General features: G+C 40.0%; 1 protein-coding gene across 1 annotated transcript in view; it reads right to left on the reverse strand.

The window, feature by feature from the left end:
* wdr43 (WD repeat domain 43) overlaps positions 1 to 22,914 on the reverse strand; it is a 36,668-nt gene extending 13,754 nt beyond the window's left edge. Inside the window, exons 1-10 of the mRNA XM_061968454.2 lie at positions 22,608 to 22,914; positions 21,251 to 21,385; positions 16,080 to 16,201; positions 13,705 to 13,825; positions 8,848 to 8,966; positions 8,656 to 8,758; positions 8,450 to 8,514; positions 1,126 to 1,285; positions 758 to 844; positions 338 to 463 (exon numbers count right to left, since the gene is read on the reverse strand). Coding sequence (XP_061824438.1) covers positions 338 to 463; positions 758 to 844; positions 1,126 to 1,285; positions 8,450 to 8,514; positions 8,656 to 8,758; positions 8,848 to 8,966; positions 13,705 to 13,825; positions 16,080 to 16,201; positions 21,251 to 21,385; positions 22,608 to 22,814 — 1,245 coding nt within the window. The 5' untranslated portion in view covers positions 22,815 to 22,914. The remainder of the gene's footprint in view (positions 1 to 337; positions 464 to 757; positions 845 to 1,125; positions 1,286 to 8,449; positions 8,515 to 8,655; positions 8,759 to 8,847; positions 8,967 to 13,704; positions 13,826 to 16,079; positions 16,202 to 21,250; positions 21,386 to 22,607) is intronic.
* Between the last annotated feature and the right edge of the window lie 595 nt (positions 22,915 to 23,509).

A 23,509-nucleotide genomic window follows, 5' to 3' on the forward strand; every position in this document is an offset into this window, starting at 1 on the left:
TATTATGTCAGACCCACTCGACATCCATTGCTTTCGGTCTCCCCTAGAGGGGGGTTTACCCACATATGCGGTCCTCTCCAAGGTTTCTCATAGTCATTCACATCGAAGTCCCACTGGGGTGAGTTTTTACTTGCCCTTATGTGGGCTCTGTACCGAGGATGTCGCTGTGGCTTGTTCAGCCCTTTGAGACACTTGTGATTTAGGACTACATACATAAACATTGATTGATATTACCTTTACAAGAACAATAAAGCAAAGACAGCAGTTTTTGAAGGCAAACACAAATCAGATTCAACATTTGTTATGAGTTATTCATGATTAGGCACACTCGTCAAACCTCTTTTGTGTCCGAGTCTTTTTTCCTTTTCTCTGTTGCCAGTAAAGTTCCCTTAAGTGGGGCTTGATGACCAGGAAAGCCGGGGACCAGCACTGTGCTTTTAGCATTGACAATTGGGGTTTTCACCTACAATGAAAAGGAAGAAACATTTTTACACGTTTTAGACATTGAAATCTTTGAAACATTTCCGATACATATGGCCTTAAGCCTAAAGTCTAATAATTATGTATCAACAAAATTTACAGAACTGAGACCGATGTTACTCCCCACAACACACAATACTACAATTGCAAAGGATGGCTGCATCTACAGAGAATCCACTTACGTTGCTGCAAATATGTCTGGAAAAAGGACATTTTAGGCTGCTAGTATGTACAGTGAGGCTCACACTGAAAGACATTTAAACCACCGGACTATTACCTTGGAAACTGTAGAAGCGATTGAAAGGGACAGTGCAGTCTGAACATTGCGAGTCAAACAGATGTTTCTTTCTTCTGTGTTGATATCCTGTAGCAAATATAGGTTGATGGAAAATCACAAAAAAGATCACTTTCTGAGAAGCTGCCAAAGCAATAAATTAGGTTAAATATTTTTAAAAATTAATCAGACACAGATTAGAGACATGCACTGCTTCACGGAATATATAACATAGCCAAAGAAATTACCTAGAGTTAAAACAATTTTAAAATAGTTTCTGCCATGGATTATTGATATTACCACATTGAAAATTCATCTATTCAGCTATACAATGTTTGGATAGGCAAAGTAACAGTTAGCTGCGTGCTCACCACTTTTTCCATTACAGGCTGTAGATAGTTGCCATAAGCGAGCATCACATTTCGCGCATCAGGACCCAGGGTAGCAGAGAGGAGGGGGATTGGCATTGGGGAGTCTTGGGTGTCAGACATCTGCACCGTGCACGTAGGTAACAGAGGCTTCTTACAGGGACTGCAAAGACAATCATTGGACAGGTATTTGTATACACTGAATACACTATTCTAAAACTCACTATTACCGTATTTTCCGCACCATAAGCCGCCCCGGGTTATAAGCCGCGCCTTCAATGAACGGCATATTTCAAAACTTTGTCCACCTATAAGCCGCCCCGTGTTATAAACCGCATCTAACTGCGCTAAAGGGAATGTCAAAAAAAACAGTCAGATAGGTCAGTCAAACTTTAATAATATATTAAAAACCAGCGTTCAAACAACTCTGTTCACTCTCAAAATGTAATGTGCAAATGTGCAATCACAAACATAGTAAAATTCAAAATAGTGCAGAGCAATAGCAACATCAATAACTTAATGTTGCTCGAACGTTAATGTCACAACACACAAAATAAACATAACGCTCACTTTCTGAAGTTATTCTTCATTCATAAATCCCTCGAATTCTTCTCCTTCGGTGTCCGAATTAAAAAGTTGGGCGAATACGGGATCCAAAATGGCCGGCTCCGTCTCGTCGAAGTCATCGGAGTCAGTGTCGCTGTTGTTGTCCAGCAGTTCCGTGAATCCTGCCTTCCGGAAAGCTCGGACCACAGTTGAGACCGATATATCCGCCCAGGCATTTACAATCCACTGGCAGATGTTGGCGTATGTCGTCCGGCGCTGTCTCCCTGTCTTAGTGAATGTGTGTTCGCCTTCGGTCATCCATTGTTCCCACGCCGTTAGCAGTCGTGCTTTAAATGCCCTGTTGACACCAATATCGAGCGGTTGGAGTTCTTTGGTTAATCCACCCGGAATGACGGCGAGTGTTGTATTAGTGTGCTTCACTTGTTTTTTGACACCATCTGTGATGTGGGCGCGCATGGAGTCGTATATCAACATGGACGGAGCTGCGTGAAAAAAGCCACCCCGCCTCTTCGCGTAAACTTCCCTTAACCACTCGCTCATCTTTTCTTCATCCATCCATCCCTTCGAGTTAGCTTTTATGATGACGCCGGCTGGAGAGTTCTCTTTTGGCAAGGTCTTCCTTTTGAATATCACCATGGGTGGAAGTTTCTGGCCATTAGCATGGCAAGCTAGAACCACAGTGAAGGACGACTTCTCATTCCCTGTGGTGCGAATATTCACCGTACGTGCTCCCGTTGTATCCACAGTGCGGTTCACAGGAATATCAAAAGTCAGTGGAACCTCGTCCATGTTGATAATGTGCTCTGGCCGGATCTTTTTTTCAGCTATCTTGTTTTTACAATATGCACGGAAAGTAGCCAGCTTTTCTTGAAAGTCTTTAGGCAGTTGCTGTGAAATAGTAGTCCGTGTGCGGATGGAGAGATTGCGTCTTTTCATGAACCGGAAACACCAAGAAGCACCACCTTTAAAATCATCCAGGTGAAGTTCGCTTGCTAGCACTGTTGCCTTCATTCGAATAGTGATGGTACTGACACTTCTGCTTGCTGCTCTCTGCTCAACAACCCACTGTTCGAGTTTGTCCTCCAACAGTTGCCATCTTGCTTTGTTCCCTCGGAAACTCTGTTTTGTCTTCTCTACCTGGCGCAGGTCATCTTGTTGCTTCCTCCACCTACGCACCATTGATTCATTTATGTTATATTCTCTTGCTGCTGCTCTATTTCCGTGTTCTTCGGCGTGACTTATTGCCTTAAGTTTAAATTCTGCGTTATACGCGTGTCGCTTAGTAGGAGCCATTTTGTGGTCTTTACAGATGTAAACACAAAGGAAATGAAACGTAATACCCGCGCACTTCTTCTTCTACGGGGGCGGGTGGTTGCTTACCGTAGAAGAAGAAGCGCTTCCTCTTCTACGGGGGCGGGTGGTTGCTTACCGTAGAAGAAGAAGCGCTTCCTCTTCTACGGGGGCGGATGCTTACCTTGGCAGTTGCTTACCATAGAAGAAGAAGCGCTTCCTCTTCTACGGGGAAAAAAGATGGCGGCTGTTTACCGTAGTTGCGAGACCGAAACTTTATGAAAATAAATATTTATATTAATCCATATATAAGGCGCACCGGGTTAAAAGCCGCACTGTCAGCTTTTGTGAAAATGTGTGGTTTTTAGGTGCGGCTTATAGTGCGGAAAATACGGTAAATGCATTAGTCAACCAACATTGTTCAGTGTTATTTTGCTTTTAAGAGAAGATTCATTCATTTGTAAGCAGCACAATTGAGCTACTCCAGGCATCCTAAGCATAGCTGGACCTTAGCTAGCTTTGAACGTAATATACCGTTGCACACTAGACTTTGTTCAACCAGCACCAAGTAGGGATGGTTACCAAATGTTGTACTTGTTGAGGCACTGACTAAATTAGGTTGGTACTACCAGTAGGGATGGACAAATAATCTAATTTAAATTCAATTATGGCTTCTTACGATTATGGAAATACAATAATCGAAAGAAAAAAAAGTAAGTAGCCGCGCAACGTGCATGCAAATTGCGGAGCTTGTGACGGTGGAACAGATAAGAAGCAAATGAGTGAAAAAAAGAGCATGTTTAGGAGAAGTTTGGGATGTTACCATGGTAGATACTTTTTATTTGATACAGAGCTAGTATGCCTAATCAATAATTACTAAATGCAACAAAAAAGTAAGGTATGATTTCTGTGTTCACGTAACCGCGGACGAAGTCGCATAACCGGCCGATGAAACGGAATCCGCTGATGACCACAAAAAATATCAGGGAAATTAACAAAGGTAAGTGAAATGGTATTGTGACGAGAAAAAATAATGTGTCCGTTAGCGCTCATTCATCCCCGAGATTCTTAACCGCCCCGCTATGGTAAACAATGTGAATGTCAAGGCGGCCATTTGAAACCGCGACTTAACTACGAAACAAAAGCTAACAAGAACAATCCATACACCCACAACACATCTCATCTGCGTGGGCTGTTGTAACAATTTACAAACAGTGGTCGCAACTTGAGAGGTGTTCTTTTTTTAACAACCTCAAGTGAGTCGCCGGATTACTCCTCAAACTGAGAACAACCACACAGCACACATCTCCCCTTCACCATAAATAGCACGGTGCGCCACATCTTGTCTGACTGCGCTAACAAAATAAAGGTTTCAAAAAAGTACCTTGCACAAGCACTTAAAGCACTTACCGGTATTGATGAATTTACAAAATGATTAGTCTTTGACCTAAAATACTTGTCAAATTTGTCCAAAGATGTATTGCGCCAATAAATGTGAATTACAAACATGTTAATGCATTTTATTTTACACAAATATCACAGTCTATGGTGGTAAACTAAGTAAAACGTAAAAAAACAGAATTAAAAGTTAAAATAGAAAAAGTGAATTTACTGATATTGCTATTACTTTACTTTGGGTTTATTCGTTACTTATTGATTTCCAGGTTTTTTAAACAATAGTTAAAGTTCAGTTCTAGTGGTACAATAAATAATTATGTTTTTAAATTAATGAATAATCGTCAAATTAATCGTGATTACAACATCAATGAAAATAATGGTCATTATTTCTGCCATAATCGTCCAGCCTTAACTACCAAGTATTGATTCATGCAATATCAAAGTGATATATATATATATATATATATATATATATATATATATATATATATATATATATATATATATATATCGGATTATAAGGCGCACCTTCAATGAATGGCCTATTTTAAAACTTTGTTCATATATAAGGCGCATCACATTATAAGGCGCATAGAATAGACGCTACAGTAGAGGCTGGGGTTATGTTATGCATCCATTAGATGGAGCTGCGCTAAAGGGAATGTCAACAAAACAAATAGTGATTGTACTGACACTTCTACTTGCTCTCTGTTCAACAACCCACTGTTCGAGTTTGTCCTCCAACTGTAGCCATCTCGCTTTGTTCCCTCGGAAACTCTATTTAGTCTTCTTTACTTGGCGCAGGTCATCATGTTGCTTCCTCCACTTCCGCACCATTGATTCGTTAATGTTAAATTCTCTCGCTGCTGCTCTATTCCCGTGTTCTACTGCGTGACTGATCGCCTTGAGTTTAAACTCTGCGTCATAAGCGTGTCTCTTAATAGGAGCCATTTTTGGGTCTTTACATAAAGTTTAGGTCTCGCAACTACGGTTAGCAGCCGCCGACTTCATTTTCCCCCGTAGAAGAAGTTCTTCTTCTCCCACCCACTGCACTGACCCACAACAACAACACACAAGCAAATATGAAGTCTGACTGTGCAACCAGCAGCATGTGCCAGTGACCAACTAGTAAGTAAAACGCAAACTTCTGGCTCGGTTGTGTGGCGGTGGTTAAGATTTAAGACGCTGGCCGAAAAAAGAGATAATGTATTTTGTAGGAAGTGAGAAACCCGTGGCTACAAAAAGTTTGAGCACAACGAACCTTTTCCACCACCTTCAACAGCGACACCCAATACAGTACGAAGAGTGCATAAAACTTTGTGGCACGACAGTGGCAGTAAAATCCAGCACTAAAACAATGTACACTGCAAGCTTTGGTATCACGCGTAGTGCCTTATGAGAAAACCAGCAAAAAGGTGGGTACAGATAACCAGAGCGATCGCATATCACATCGTCGACTGGGAATTAAAAAGGGCCTTCCTGCAAATGTATGTTTTTATCCGAGTTTGATACATTTTATATTATTTGCACAGCTATGTTATTTATTATATGTAGAAAGAATATTTTTGTATTTTATGTATAGATTAATTTTTTCTATTTTATTTATGTTATGTAACTCTGTGCTTCTTAAACAGTTTATTTTCTGTTCTGTTGATAGAGCTGCAGCTATCGAATATTTTAGTAATCGAGTATTCTCTCGAATATCCCGATCGACTAATCGAATAAATCATATTTTTGCTTTATTTTCTTTTTGTCCTGTCCAGCTTCTCAGGCAAATCATATTGTTGATGTAGATGCCTATATCGGCTGTGCAAATTTACTTTACAAAAGAGAAGTGTGGGATACTTCTGTTGTTGCCTTATTTGTATTTTGACTTTATTAAATGGATTTATATTATTTGGTGCAGCCGGGCCGGAGCAATATTTTTGCTTAATTAAGGTTTAATTATACATGTTAAGATGTGCCCTCAATTATTGCGTTTGGTGTAATAGTCTTTTATTTCCTAAACGCCTGTTTTTATTGTTGAAGGCTGACACGCACAGCTGAAATGCGTCCGTGGTTCATCGTGCCAATTTGTGTGTGCTAATAAAAACAAGTGGGCTCACAGCCCTATGTGCTGTGACCGCATAAACAAAGTTCTTTTCTCTCGTGAGCTTTTGATGATTATTATACGGTGCCGTTTAAATGGTGGTTTCTCAACGCAAATCCGCTGAGCTGTTTTCAACCTGCCAACAATACATAAATAAAAAAAGACATACCACTTAATAATGACGACAACAGTTTTAAATTTGCAACTGTATTGCATTCTTTGCATGCAAAATAGTAATCAATGTTCATTTTGCCATCATAACATGTTTGAGATGAAAACACACACACACACACACACACACACACAAAATTAGTTCAAAATTAATATTCCCTGAGAAAGTTAAAATAAAACTATATTCTTAGTATCAAAAATAAAACAAGAACAGTTTTCATTATATCAAACATTAAAAGTGGATTAGGTAGTGTCTTTAAGGCTATGTCCACTCAAACACGGAGTTTCAAAAACACATATTTGGGGTTAAAACAATCTTTATCCACACAAGTGTAGTTTCAAAACTGTCTGTCTACACACAAACACATACACCTGCTGTCATGCACGTACACAAAAAGCAGCAATAACTGACTTGGTGCAGCATTACACCTTCTATTGTGTTTATATGGATGTACTTTAGACGTACAATGACACGTACATTATCTTTAAACCCAGCCTGCATGTACACAGAATCCTGGGAACATAATTAAAGAGCGAATGCACGCCTTTGCTGCTGAAACCCAACAGTCATAGACTTATAACATGTTCAGCAACATGGTGATATATTACATGTGCAGTGAAGTGTACAATATTCCTAAAATCAGCACGCACTAACGAGCCAAGGAAACCATTTTGCATGTTTAAGTATCTATATAAAGCACGCGGACGTGCGTGTGCCGCTGCAGAACTGTCATGGAATTATAAAGCATTTTATCATGGATATAGTGATATAGTACATAGTAATGAAGTGTATATTGTCTTTAACATTAGTACACACTACAAGGAGGACGCTACATTGTTTTTTTTTAGTTGCTTGGTCGCTTTTTATGGTCCATCTACAAAAATGGAAGCAAGACATGTAAGTTAACTTCAAGATTTTGTCGTTAAACAAGGACTAAAAACATGAGATAATGTTGCATCTTTCTTATGACAAGAGCAATAAGTCTTTCCTGTCAAAGTTGTTCCATCAGGTGGAGATTCGACAGCGATTGTATCCAAAACACCTGACTGTCTTTAGCGCCGGCGGGAGTGTCGCAAAGCCCATATTGATGTGTCTTTTTATTAATGTTGAGTGAAAAGAGCAGCATGTTTACGTTCAAAAATACAGTAAGTCATCGTATAGTGCGTTTAAAGCCAGCAAGGCAGTGTTGAGTTTGGAAATAACAGCACACAACCGTGACATCATCACAAGTCTCCGTTTGTGCAGTGTACACACATATGCTAAGTGGAGAGTTTTGGATCGCTACACTTTGGCCAGCGTTTGTAAAAGTCTGTGTTTTTAAAGACAAAAGTATGCGTCTGCGTGTGGACAAGAGGCCGAAACATGAGCTTTGACTACTAAACGAGTCGAAATGCCGTAAAAAATAAAATAAATAAATAAAAACCTTAACGACGCCTCGAGGCAGCGAAAAATCTTCAAATGTATTTTGTAATCAAATTACTTGAGGAATCGTTTCAGCTCTAGCTGTTAATACCCATCTTGACTAACTGTGTTAATAAAAGTGCCACTGACGGTTTACAGAACAGTTGTTATTCAGTTCAATTAAGAATTTCAGTGAATTTAGCTAAAAAATGTGTATCTTTATATGTATATTTTTACCGGAAAATATATAGAAATATATATAGAATATTGAGTTTAAGTAAAAACATATCGAGATATACTTTTTCATCCATTTCGCCCAGTCCCACTACAATGCATTAATGCATGACAATGTTATTTAACCATGACTTTTCTCATAAATAAGACCGGTCAAAATTGTTCTTCGAGCTTACCCATTTAGAAAGTGCTCAAAAAGATGCATCTGTCCATCTTTACACACCACTGTGAACCTCACGGCCTGTCCAAGAAAAAGAACCAAACAACACACTTTAAATCAAAGTACACGTATTTGTAGATCCCAATTGCTAAAGAGAAACAAACAGTATGTGAAGTTGAGTCTAAAACAAAAACTAGTTGATGTATTACAAGGATGTCTGACCTCTTCCTTGCTTTTAGATGTGACGAGATCGATGTGTTGAGGTTCATCTGTGAGTGTGAATGACACAACAGAGTTTTTGTCCTTTCCATCTTCACGTACTTGCCTTCAGTGAGACAATAATTACATCAGTACCACAGCATTTATTAAAAATTGTATACACATTGCCGGATATGACAATATTTGTGTACTCACCAAACACTAAGCAGTCGATCGTGAGCAGCACCAGACAGAATATAGAGGCCACCGGTCTCAGGGGGCCGCGTTGTGGCAAAGCACAGGGTTGTCACAGCTGTGGAGTGGCCGGTAAATTTCTGCATAGGGAGAAGAGCAAAAAAACACAGCAATGTTACAATTTTGACAAGTATTTAAAAATGCATTTCCTTGTAAATGCATCTCTATTTGACATGGCTGCCTATTGTAAGTTGTAGTCTAATGTTCAGGATAAACCCCTGGTGGTACCAAACAGTGACAGCGTATTGGACTCATACTAAAGAGATGTCTGAAACAAACAAACACTCAAACGCGCAAAGCATAGCAAACTGTAATACGATTACTCCATAATTACTGTTCAAAAATGAATTATTGGGCCTCCAAATTGTACAGGTCTAAACATGTAGAGACACAAATGACATGCTCTCAGGAAAATAAGTGTTTTATATATATAAAAAAAAAAGGTATAAACATGTATATGAAAAGTATACAAACTCTGATATATTGATAAAATCGATATATCGCTCAGGCCTACATGTAATCAATATGCCTGTTACTATATTACATATATACTTACAGCGGGTACATAAAATTTAGTTTTTTTAAGAGACCTGTATAAGTGGAATAGACAGAATCCCATTACCTCCATCGCTAGTGACTTTTGCTAAGTTAGAAAAAAGAAAAATGAGTGTTCTTGTCTCACATGAAAATTGTAAATAATAGAGAAAAAATGTAAGTGCAGTTCCCCTTCAAACGACTCTTGACCTGTCACTTTATAGAAAATGAAAACAAACTTAACCATCTATGGGACGGTGGTGTGGGCAGCTGAATTATAATACTAGGACAAACACTGTTAAGTAGTGGGGGAAACTTCTGCACTAACCAAGAGGTTTTATTTACATCTCATTGTATACCAGATATGTTCAGGGTTTTCAAAACCACAGATATCATTTTGAAAAGGTAGTGTTTGGAAGGGCCCTTTTACTGAGCAGAGTGATTCTACAAACCATCTGTATAAATTCTAGAAATAAAGTTTAACAATGTATTCTGGCAAGTGGAGTGAATACAAAACAATTGCCATATCAGCACTGGAGAGAAAACAGACAATCATAAGACAAAGCTCAAAAGGGTCTGGCGCCTTCTCGGTCTTGGAACACGCCTTAATTATTTTTGTCCATTCTGCTGTTACGTCCCCGCAGGGCTGTCTTAGTTGGACAGTACCTGGTACTGTCTGGTACCGTCAAAAGCAGGCAATAATCTGTGTGTGTGTGTGTGTGTGTGTGTGTGTGTGTGTGCGCGTGAGTGCGTGTACAAGCAGAAGAAGAAAAAACCCGAGTTGCGATTATTGTGGGTCAAAAATTGATATAGCAATTGCGATTTTTAGATTTTTTTTATTTAAATGCGTAAAACTGCTAAAATAATGAGTGAAGGAACTCATGTTACGTTTAGGCTGTCAATTAGCATTCTTTTGTCAAGTTGCCACACATTAGAACAATTGCAATCTACTTTAAAAATATTTGGGTTTTGTTAGGGTGTGCCGATCGGACACCAATCAGTATCAGCCAATTTTGGTGAAAAAGTATGTGATTAGCCATTGCCGATTAATGCAGATTACAAGCGCCAATCCTCTCCGGTTGACAAGCGACGAACAGCTGATTATTAGTCTCCATACACTAGTCCTTTTCAAATAGTGGGGTGGGCCCCTTCCCTAGGGTGGCACGGTGCAATGCCCCAGGAACATGTTTTATTAGTAACATGCAGTATCATGTTTTACACCCCACTTCCAAAAGTTGTGCACTGCAAAACATGCCCATTGCAGCCATCAATCTAGACTTCCTAATTTGTTTTAAATCAGCATTAATTGTTGCAGTCCTTTTTGTTTTGTAAGTTTAAGTGTTTTATATATTGTGCTCAAGAGTTGTTTGTGATAAATTTGAATTAATTATTTATTAGATTTATTTAATTTTATTTTTTAGAATGAAATTGCCCAAGTTTTTCAAAAAATGTTTACAGTTGAAATAAGGATTTCTTTTTTTTTTTTTTTTTCAGGCAAATGGATTCACTTGAAATGTTTTCTGGTAGGGACTAAAAAAAACAAGGTTAGGTATTTACATTGTAAGTTCCTTTCATATTTATTTTGTCTTGTTCTATGTCAGTGGTTCTTAACCTTGTTGGAGGTACTGAACCCCACCAGTTTCATAGCAGCTTCATATGTTCGTGTAGAAACTCGTTCGGTACACCTCTGAACCGAACCCCCGTACCGAAACGGTTCAATACAAATACACGTACCGTTACACCCCTAACATACATACGGTTCAATACAAATACACGTACCGTTACACCCCTAACATACATACATACATACATATTTTACAGGCCAAAGGTTTGGACATACCTGATGATCCAAACTCGACAAAACCTAGAAAATTATGTTTGCCTTGGTGCACTTCCAACTTGCCTTGGTGCCCTAAAATATGAGCCCTCCTGTAAGCAACACTTCCCTTGACCTTAAAAAGTGTAAAATTTGAGGCCTGAGAGAGTATATTTGTCCAGTTCTGTGGTTGCCTTTTTGACACAAATATAACAGCATGTCCAAACTTGTGCGAGCGCACAGCAGATATCAGAGCGAGTGTAGAAAAAAATCTGAATGCAAAGAAGGGTGAAGTTGAGAGCGGAAGAGAGGGGGCACGAGCGAGCGCATCGGTCTGACTGCAGACAGCAGTTATTGTGTTAATATGGCTAATAGCAAACAAACACTTATTGTGCACAAAATATATTTATATTTGTACCAACATTTTTATTTTTCGCTTAAGTTTAATTTATTTTCAAAATATGTGCTTGCAAAACAATTGTTTCTGTCCTCAAAATCTCCCTTTGCAACCTCAACATTAAGACAAAACTATGATGCCATACGACGGCTGTTCTGTTGAATCTTTTCACCTGATTGTGTTAACTCTGGTTAATAAAGAGATTGAAGATTGAATGCTTCAATGGCTGTCATTTTATTGTCCACAAAACGGGTATTGTTCAGCCTGGAATGTTTTCACTTCAATCATTGATTTGCTGTTCATTATTACCTCGGCACGAATTAGTATTGCTTTTGTGTGCATGTGTTGTCTGCTGTCACTGTGTGATGTTGCTTCCTATTTGATATTAAGTTAATTTTAGTGAGGTGCTGGTTGTTACTTTCATTATATTATATTTTCTACCGCTTGTCCCTCTCGGGGTTGCGGGGGGTGCTGGAGCCTATCCCAGCTGCATTCGGGCGGAAGGCGGGGAGTAAAAAGATATTTCTTGCATTGAACTAACTGTGCGTCTGACGCTGTCTTGTTGACATAAAACCATTGCAAAAGTAGCGTACCACGTAACATCAAGCGTATTGCTAACGGTCTGATCTGGTACGGATCAGGAGAATCCGACTGTTGATAGAATCTTATCTATGGAATTGCTTTCACACAATCAAAACAAAGCATTGCGAAGGCCCACAGTGGGAGTTGACGCGATGTGATTTCTGCCCAGTGCTCTGAATGTGAAAGTGAAGAAATTTGATGAAGTGCGAATAAATGGCGGGAGTAACTACCGCATTTTTCGGACTATAAGTCAACGTTTTTTCATAGTTTGGCCGTGGCTGCGACGTATACTCCGGAGCGACATATGTGTGAAATTCTTAACACATTACCGTAAAATATCAAATATTATTTATCTCATTTGCGTGAGATACGAAGCAAATGGCAGCCATCGTCACACACACACGTCAGCAATCGTCACTCACACGCCAACCAATAAGAATTCGGCGGGGGCGGGTCATGGCAGAAGTGCATTGTGGGTTTAGGAATGTTAACTGCTATATGCTATACGCTACTGCCGGAGCTATTAAAATGGATCACGTCAACATTGGCGGTAACTTATAAAAACTGAGAAGGACTGAACTAAAATGGCACTGCAAAGGAAATCATATACTGCAGATTACAAGCTGGACGTAGTGAAATATGCACCAGAAAACGGCGATCGAGCAGCAGAAAGAATGGACGCTAGCGGCGCATACCAGGAGCGACACCGAGGAGGAAGATTTCATCGGATTTAGCGATCGGGAGTGATAGATTGTTTGGTAAACGTATAGCATGTTCTATATGTTATAGTTTTTTGAATGACTCTTACCATAATATGTTACGTTAACATACCAGGCACGTTCTCAGTTGGTTATTTGAGCGTCATATGGCGTACACTTATTCAGCCTGTTGTTCACTATTCTTTATTTATTTTAAATTGACTTTCAAATGTCTATTCTTGGTGTTGGATTTTATCAAATAAATTTCCCCCAAAAATGCGAAACAGCGGGACGTATATATGTTTTTTTTCTTCTTTATTGTGCATTTTCGGCCGGTGCGATGTATTCTCCGGAGCGACTTATAGTCCGAAAAATACAGTATCAAAGGCAGTGTCAATAGATATTTCATATCGGTTTGGCGGTATCGTCTCAATTACATATTTATTTCTAAAATATACCAGTATAACTCGTAATACCAGTATACCGCCCAGCCCTAGTTATGTAATTGCAGTAAATAAAACCTCAATGTCAATTTCATGTCGATTGTGTATCCCTAAAATAAGAGTAGAAACAACAGGGCGGATTATTAAATCCAAGTCTAAACACTATTCCGCTCAAGTAGAAAACAGTGGATAATGCATTACAAGTTTGTTTTTCCTTCTACTTCTCAATCACATGTATATATTCCCCAATCAGCATTATTCCTAATTTGGCGTAACAATCAAAAATGATTCTTACATATTTTAATTGACGCCAGTCACATTCACGAATGTAATAGCAAAGACACTCACTCTGTAAACTTCCTTAGTGTCCAAGTCCCACATCTTGATGGTCTGTCCGGCTGAAAGCAGCAATTTACCATCTGGACTCACACACAAACTGGTCACTGCAGCACGGTCTGCCTTCCATTTACTGTGTAGAAAGTAGAGGTGGGGGAAATACATTTTTAGATGCACGCAAAATCTGACATGGGCGATTGTAAAATCGATTAGTTAACATCAGTAATAGATCATTTATTATAAATAATGCACAGTTCTAAAATTCGGCTAAACTTACGATTAATGTATACCAACTGCCAAAAAGCATACATGAAGAGAACATTTCTATCAGCACAAAATGCTGCCACGCAAACCTCGAAAGGAAAGGTAGAAAAGCAAGACTAGATTTCCTTTTGGGTGCATTTCTACACTATATTTTACCTTTAGATTTATTCTCATCGACCAACCTCTTTTGGCTGTCTTTTTGACACTTACATGTCCCATGTATGGTACCACAGAATTTTTTGCAGATCATTTACGGACAGTATTATCATTGAAAATGTAATGTAAAATTATATAATATGCATGCAAAAAAGTCAAAAAATTGTTTCCCATTTGCATCTCTATCCTGTAACCATGCCCTATTGGGTAATATACTTCCAGTGTTGTGACCCCTGTTTACAATCAGTCACGTCAAAAATATTCCTTCTTGCTGGCTACTAATACTCTAGAACAGTGGTTCTTAACCTTGTTGGAGGTACCGAACCCCACCAGTTTCATATGCACATTCACCAAACCCCTCTTTAGTGAAAAATAAAAAGGGTTTTTTTTCAAATTCAAGACAAAGTTATATGTTTTTGGTAACACTTTAGTATGGGGAAACATATTCTAAGTAACAAAGACTTAATTTAGTTGTTTGGACACCAGGGGAACATATTCTAAGTAACAAAGACTTAATTTAGAGTTATTTGGTTAGGGTTAGGGCCAGGGTTAGAGGGTTAGTGTTATAATGAGGCCATGCCGAATAAGGCATTAATAAGTACTAGTTAAGAGCTAATATGTTACTAATTTGCATGTTAATAAGCAACTAATTAATGGTGAATATGTTCTCCATAGGGCAGCACGGTGGAAGAGGGGTTAGTGCATCTGCCTGACAATACGAAGGTCCTGAGTAGTCGTGAGTTCAATCCCGGCCTCGAGATCTTTCTGTGTGGAGTTTGCATGTTCTCCCCTCTGGGTACTCAGGCTTCCTCCCACCTCCAAAAACATGCACCTGGGGATAGGTTGTTTGGCAACACTAAATTGGCCCTAGTGTGTGAATGTGAGTGTGAATGTTGTCTGTCTATGTGTGTTGGCCCTGCGATGAGGTGGCGACTTGTCCAGGGTGTACCCCGCCTTCCGCCCGATTGTAGAAAATGGATGGATGTTCTCCATACTAAAGTGTTACCATGTTTTTACACTGGTGCACAAAATGAACCGTGCATGAACATCACCTTGTTCAAAGAACAAACTCACAACAAATTACACACCTGCAAATTAGTCTGACTTCTGCTGTTGCCGTATCCTTAATATGCCGATAGGGAGAAGTTTTTATTTACACGATGAGTCGGGTGTGTCTTGACCTCCGCCGAACCCCTGAGCCTGACTCACCCTAGGGTTCGATCGAACCCAGGTTAAGAACCACTGCTCTAGAAATACAACCGTTTTAGAACTAAGTGTTCAAGTTGCAAACATCCAACTATGATTAGCACCTAAGTGGACAGCTGTAAACGTTGTGGTTCGAAGAGCGAACAGAGGTGACAACAAGCTAACTAGCTAGCTTGTTTCGGTGCTTCTGATTGTCCCCCCGTCCTGCAACTCAGTGCGTTGTTTAAGCAAGAGAAAAAGCGAGCGAGTACCTGGGCTGAGGCCAGCGTTCAACAAATTTCGTTTATATCCTATTTGTAATGATATTTCAATAAAACATCGCAGAAGTGATATTTTGACCCAAAAATTGGTTAATAAAATGCTGATTTCCGCATTTTGCGGACACTTAACACGCCTGATTATGGCAAAATAAAGAATTAATAGACTTTTCTTCCATACTAGGAAGAAAGGTATGTGCTTTTTGAAATAAAGCAAATAATTTGACTGATACATTACATAACTCTACAAGAAAGCATGGAAGTGACTTTTTTTCTTCATCAACTTCTACTCTTAGAATATAAATGTTTTAATAATGTCATGTGTTGGACATGTGAAAGAAATGCATATTTGGCTACAACATGCATTGTTCTTTAATACAGTTTGTGCCAAAGAGAAAAGTGACTATGTATGAATGTATTTGAATAAACTGTTAAAGGCTTGCCGATTTGTTAAAATATTGGCAGAATACCATATCACTCTTTTTTGATTGTTTTAATACTGACCTCCGTGTCTTGCCTGTCTGCAGGTCCCACTCCACAATATTTGTATCATCTGAGCCACTATACAATAAACTGTCTTCAGGGTGCCAATGGACACAATTCACTCCTCCACTATGGCCTCCATCCTGAAAGAAAGAATGGAGAAAGGAAATTTAGTGAAGAACAACATGGAAACTAAGTATTAACAGTGTGCAAGTGAAGAGTAATGCATTGCTTCATTTTCAGGCATATGAGCACCCTTTGAGGAAAATTAACAGGAAAACAAATTTAAAACAGTACATTTTCTCTCAGCCTGAAGTGCTGCAACGCAGCCCCGATAGAACATTTTGAAAATCAAGACTACATTTCTGCCACTAGGTGCATTTCTACGCTAGATTTTAATGTACCGTATTTTTCGGACTATAAGTTGCTCCGGAGTATAAGTCGCACCGGCCGAAAATGCATAATAAAGAAGGAAAAAAACATATACAAGTCGCACTGGAGTATAAGTCGCATTTTTGGGGGAAATGTATTTGATAAAACCCAACACCAAGAATAGACATTTGAAAGGCAATTTAAAATAAATAAAGAATAGTGAACAACAGGCTGAATAAGTGTATGTTATATGACGCATAAATAACCAACTGAGAACGTACCTGGTATGTTAACGTAACATATTATGGTAAGAATCATTCAAATAACTATAACATATAGAAAATGCTATGCGTTTACTAAACAATCGGTCACTCCTAATCGCTAAATCCGATGAAATCTTATACGTCTAGTCTCTTACGTGAATGAGCTAAATGATATTATTTGATATTTTACGGTAATGTGTTAATAATTTCACACATAAGTCGCTCTTGAGTATAAGTCGCACCCCCGGCCAAACTATGAAAAAAATGCGACTTGTAGCCTGAAAACCGCCACAATCAGACAGTCCGATACCCCATACTCTCTGAGCACTCTCCACAGGACTTCCCGAGGGACACGATCGAATGCCTTCTCCAAGTCCACAAAGCACATGTAGACTGGTTGGGCAAACTCCCATGGACCCTCAAGGACCCTGCCGAGGGTATAGAGCTGGTCCACAGTTCCACGACCAGGACGAAAACCACACTGTTCCTCCTGAATCCGAGGTTCGACTATCCGGCGTAGCCTCTTCTTCAGTACACCTGAATAAACCTTACCGGGAAGGCTCATGTTATGTCCAAAATATACAGAAATACAAGTAATCCCAAAGGGTTCACATACTTTTTCTTGCAACTGTATGGCCATCAGGTGCCATCTTTCAAAAGTCTTACATTAGTATCTCTTATTTCTTAAAGTGCTATCTGGCACCTTTTTCACATTTATTTTATAAAGACTATAAAAATGGGACCCATTACCTCCCTGCTTGGCACTCAGCATCAAGGGTTGGAATTGGGGGTTGTATCAGCAAAAATTATTCCCGGACGCAGCCACCGCTGCTGCTCACTGCTCCCCTCACCTCCCAGGGGGTGATCAAGGGTGATGGGTCAAATGCAGAGAATAATTTCCCCACACCTAGTGTGTGTGTGACAATCATGGTCCATCTATTTTCTACCGATTGTCCCTTTCGGGATCGCGGGGGGCTCGTGACAATCATGGTCCATCTATTTTCTACCGATTGTCCCTTTCGGGATCGCGGGGGGTGCTGGAGCCTATCTCCGCTGCATTCGGGCAGAAGACATGGTACTCAATTTATTTATATTATTTTTGTCTGTCATATTACTTTGTTTATAATGCTTGTGTTGCTTTCATATGCACATTCAATTTCTACTTGAGGTCCATGAAACAGTGTTTTTATCTACAATAATATTTATTCGACCACCGTATTTTTCGGACTATAAGTCGAGGTTTTTTTTTCATAGTTTGGCCGTGGGTGCGACGAATACTCCGGAGCGACTTATGTGTGAAATTATTAACACATTATTGTAAAATATCAAATAATATTATTTATCTCATTCGCGTGAGCGATGAAGAAAATGTCCGCAATCGTCACACACACGTCAGCAATCGTCACTCACACGCCCACCAATAAGAATTTGGCGGGGGCAGGTCATGGCAGAAGCGCATTGTAGGTTTTGGAATGCTAACTGCTATATGCTATACGCTACTGCCGGAGCTATTAAAATAGATCACAGCAACATTGGCGGTAACTTATAAAAACTGAGAAAGACTGAACTAAAATGGCACCGAAAAGGAAATCATATACTGCAGATTACAAGCTGGACGTAGTGAAATATGCACCAGAAAACGGCGATCGAGCAGCAGAAAGAAAGGACGCTAGCGGCGCATACCAGGAGCGACACCGAGGAGGAAGATTTCATGGGATTTAGCGATTAGGAGTGACAGATTGTTTGGTAAACGTATAGCATGTTCTATATGTTATAGTTATTTGAATGACTCTTACCATGATGTGTTGCGTTAACATACCAGGCACGTTATCAGTTGGTTATTTATGCGTCATATAACGTACACTTATTCAGCCTGTTGTTCACTATTCTTTATTTATTTTAAATTGCCTTTCAATTGTCTATTCTTGGTGTTGGATTTTGTCAAATAAATTTCTCCCAAAAATGCGACTTATACTCCAGTGCGACGTATATATGTTTTTTTTCTTCTTTATTGTGCATTTTCGGCCGGTGCGACGTATACTCCGGAGCGACTTATAGTCCGAAAAATACGGTAAGTACATCACTTTGAATGTGTTTGTGTTTTTAAATAAAACTTGGTTAAAAGATTTCAGTTTAAGTACTTTTAGAATATTTTGAGCACATTTAAAAATACCGCGATAATATTGATAACCGTGATAATTTTGGTCACAATAATCGTAATAAGAAATGTTCATACCGTGACATCCCTAGAATAGATTAAATGTGTTTCCATATGTTTGTGTCAACAAGCTGGGTATTGTTTGGGTGGCAAGTTTGTCACTTCAATCACTGATTTGTTGTCCAATATTTCCTCCGAACCTCGAAGTTACAAGAGTGCAGTGCAGTTTGTGTCAAGTTTTAAAGTGGTAAAAAAAAAAATCTGACTGACCAGTTCCTTCAACTAATACCTTGTAGGGATGGACAATCCATCCATCCATCCATTTTCTACCGCTTATTTCCTTCGGGGTCGCGGGGGGCGCTGGAGCCTATCTCAGCTACAATCGGGCGGGAGGCGGGGTACACCCTGGACAAGTCGCCACCTCATCGCAGGGCCAACACAGATAGACAGACAACATTCATACTCACATCCACACACTAGGGCCAATTTAGTGTTGCCAATCAACCTATCCCCAGGTGCATGTCTTTGGAAGTGGGAGGAAGCCGGAGTACCCGGAGGGAACCCACGCAGTCACGGGGAGAACATGCAAACTCCACACAGAAAGATCCCGAGCCCGGGATGGACAATTCATCAAATTTTAATTTTGGCTTCTCACTATTATGAAAACAATCGACAAAAACGATTAATGGGCCACGCAACGTGCATGCAAATTTCGGATCTTGTGACGACAAAAGAGATGATGTGCGATTATGTGAAAAAGAGAGGACGCCCACTAGAAGTTAGGAATGTTACCATTATTGCCAATTATTATTTGACACATCGCTAGTATGTCCATTCAATAATCACTAAATTCAAGTAAAAACAATAGGGCATATTTGATTTCCGCATTAATATAACCGAGGACGGAGTTACATAATTGGCCAATAAAACGGAATCTGCTATTAAACGCAGAATATCATGGACATTGACATACATGTGAGTGAAACGTCAATGTTCGAAGAAACATTTGTTTGGGAAAATATTGTGTTTGATACCACTCATTCATCCCTGATATACTTTGCCCCATGCTAAATCAAACAATGTTGACATGGTCACTTGAAACAGCTATTCAACTACAATGATAAAGCTAGCGAAAACAATCCATACACTCACAACACATCACATCTGCTTGTGTTGTGAACAACATCATCAATGTAACATCAATTTACAAACAGTGGTCGCAACTTGAGAGGCGCTAACTTTCTTTTAACAGCCTCAAGTCGCCTCTTTACTCGTCAAGCTGAAAACAGCAGCACAGCACACATTCCCCATCACAATAACGCGGTGCGCCACATCCGATCTGACTGCGCTAACAAAATGAAGGTTTCAAAAAAGGACCTTGCAAGCACAAGCATAATGCACTTATTGATATAGTTACACAATTATGCTTTGACCTAAAATACTAGTCAAAAGTGTCCAAATATGTTTTGTAACAATAAATGTGAAGGTTTTTTGCATTTAAAAAGGTGCCATATGTAATAATTTCATGTCAAGTCATCATTAAATGGCCCTGATATGTCAAAAGGCATTAATAAATCATGTTATTTTTTAATACGCAGTGAGCAGCAGCGGTGGCCGCGCCCAGGAATCGTTTTGGTGATTTAACCCCCAATTCCAACCCTTGATGTTGAGTGCCAAACAGGGAGGTAATGGGTGCCATTTTTATAGTCTTTGGTATGACTCGGCCGGAGTTTGAACTCTCGACCTACTGATCTCAAGGGGGACACTCTAACCACAAGGCCACTGAGCAGCTTCCCTCCTCGATGGCTGCACATCTGGGAACTAAACACTTTATACGTTTCCCTCCACCGGGTTCAACCATGCATTAAATTGATAGTTCAGGAGACACAAATTGTTGAACTTTTACTTACCCATTTTATGCAAGTAATTTGGCTTTGCTGTGGGCTTTCGTTAAGTTTTCTCCGCTGCTATTCTAAATAAGCTGTCAACACACAGCTGTGCGCACAGCAATAGCTGGTGCTGTTCGATAAATTCAGTTAGTTCAGCTGTGTAGCTACGTTATAGCGTCCTCAAAAAACTGAGGATTAAGCATGTTTAAAATAAAATTAACATCAATAGATTTTTAAGACCTTTCAAAATCATATTTACGACCTTTTTTTTTTTTAGATTTTAGCAGAATTGTAGACATTTTATGGCCTTAAAATTCACATTATTGAATTTAAGACTTATTTAAACTTTCCAAGAACCCATAAGTTTGTCGTATTCCGATGCATTTTGTTTTACCATACAGCACTACCTTTCTGTACTTAAATGGAGGTAAAACAAAACGGTGACGATGGCATACACGCAAATAAATCATTACAATCTAAATAGTACAAATTAGGACCACGCACGCTCACCAGGGTACACTGCAGCGCTCCCTTAGCTGTACTGTAAATGAGCACTGATCCTGCTGCCGTGCCCATCGCCAACAGGTCTGCCTTCTCCTCCATCTGCCCCACCTCTGATTTCCTCTTCTTCCTCTGAGGTCCCTCCTGAAAAAAACATTCCACATTTCATATTCAATGTACATTAGAGATACGCAGTATGTTCAATGCATCCATCCATTTTCTACCGCTTGTCCCTTTTTGGGTAGCGGGGGGTGCTGGAGCCTATCTCAGCTGCATTCGGGCGGAAGGCGGGGTACACCCTGACAAGTCGCCACCTCATCGCAGGTCCGACAGATAGACAGACAACATTCACACACTAGGGCCAATTTAGTGTTCCAATCAACCTATCCCCAGGTGCATGTATTTGGAGATGGGAGGAAGTCGGAGTACCTGGAGGGAACCCACGCAGTCACGGGGAGAACAAGCAAACTCACACAGAAAGATCCTGAGCCCGGGATTTAACTCAGAACTACTAAGTCAGGACCTTCGTATTGTGAGGCACATGCACTAACCCCTGTTCCACCGTGTTCAATACATATGAAGGTTAAATACATATGTCATCAAAGAGATGCCGTTTGCTTCCGAAGAACTTCAGATGTGTCTTTGAGCAAGGCATCACTTCAGGGTCACTGATACATTATATTGCCCATTAACGCAGGTAAACAGAATAGTTAATTATCATGTTAATTAGGTGACCACATTAAAGTATAAGAATAAGGCACATCACACTTGCTGCAACACGTTGACATACTCAAACTTGCCTTTACGAAACCACTGTACAAATGCAACGCACATCGACGACATATGACGACACAAATGCAAAAATGAAGGTCGATAATCGCGGTCTAACTAATTTGATCTTTTGTACCAGATATTCAGTTAAGGCACTTTAGATGCCTACCCTGTCACGAGCGTCACAATGGCAGAAGTTCGTGGGTGAACTTATATAAACATCTTTAGATTAAATAATAGTTTATATCAATCGTGAACAGTATTTGGCATTGGTAATTGTGTTGTACCATCCACTTATTAAATAACGTTAAAGGGTTAAGTAGTTTTTAAACAGCCATGTGGGAGCTGACATGTGCTTTCTGCGCAGCTGTGGAAGCTAGTCAGCTAATAGCTAACGTGGCTGTTGTTCACATAACGGATACACGAGAAAACGTTTGTAAAGTAGGCATATAATTGCTTCTATATTATAAAAAGAGTCCCTAAGCAAGTGTATGCTCATAACATGGCAATATTTCATCGTAAAAGGCCAACATAACCCAGTTAGCTTAGGCCGCAGCAGCCTACGAGCTAACTGAAGGGACTGAGCCTCACGTACCTTCACTGTCCGGCATGGTCCCCAGTGTATGCATGTACAAGTGGCACTCAAATGAGCTGAAGGCACGTATTCTTGGTGAAGTGTTTTACTGTCTGTGTTCCAAATGCGAAGTCTGCCGTCCTGGGCACACACTGCGAGGTATTGCCGTGATTTTGGTGAAAAAACGCAAGGGAGCTGCAGCGAAGAAAAGCCATCTCCGGCCGCCATTTCTGAAACGCTGCTTGAGTCTGCGTGCGTGGTTTACACCAACCACGTGTCGGAGCTTCTGCACATGCGCATTGTCGCATCAAAGCCAATTGGCTGGTGCCAGACAACATACGAACCGCGTCAGCTCCTTCGCTATTTTCACACACTATCGCGCTTCATATAACCACGTTATGAAACCCATATGCGTTGATTAAAGCATTAAGGTCAGTGTATGTTGAAATGAAAAGGAAAAAAAAAGAAAAGAAAAATAAAGAAATAAAAAAAAACCACAAAGATAAAATTAGGGCAGCACGGTTAGAGGGGTTAGTGCATCTGCCTCACAATACGGAGGTCCTGAGTAGTTCTGAGTTCAATCCCGGGCTCGGGATCTTTCTGTGTAAAGTTTGCATGTTCTCCCCGTGACTGCGTGGTTCCCTCCAGGTACTCCGGCTTCCTCCCACCTCCAAAGACATGCACCTGGGGATAGGTTGATTGGCAACACTAAATTGGCCCTAGTGTGTGAGTGTGAATGTTGTCTGTCTATCTGTGTTGGCCTTGTGATGAGGTAGTGACTTGTCCAGGGTGTGCCCCGCCTTCCGCCCGATTGTAGCACCCCCCCGCGACCCCAAAAGAGACAATCGGTAGAAAAATGGATGGAAATTAAAACAGTGTTATATTTTATGTCGAAACGCAATAGTTAGATTGTAACAAAAATG

The sequence above is a fragment of the Nerophis lumbriciformis genome, linkage group LG08, assembly GCF_033978685.3.
Source record: "Nerophis lumbriciformis linkage group LG08, RoL_Nlum_v2.1, whole genome shotgun sequence".
Lineage (NCBI taxonomy): Eukaryota > Metazoa > Chordata > Actinopteri > Syngnathiformes > Syngnathidae > Nerophis > Nerophis lumbriciformis.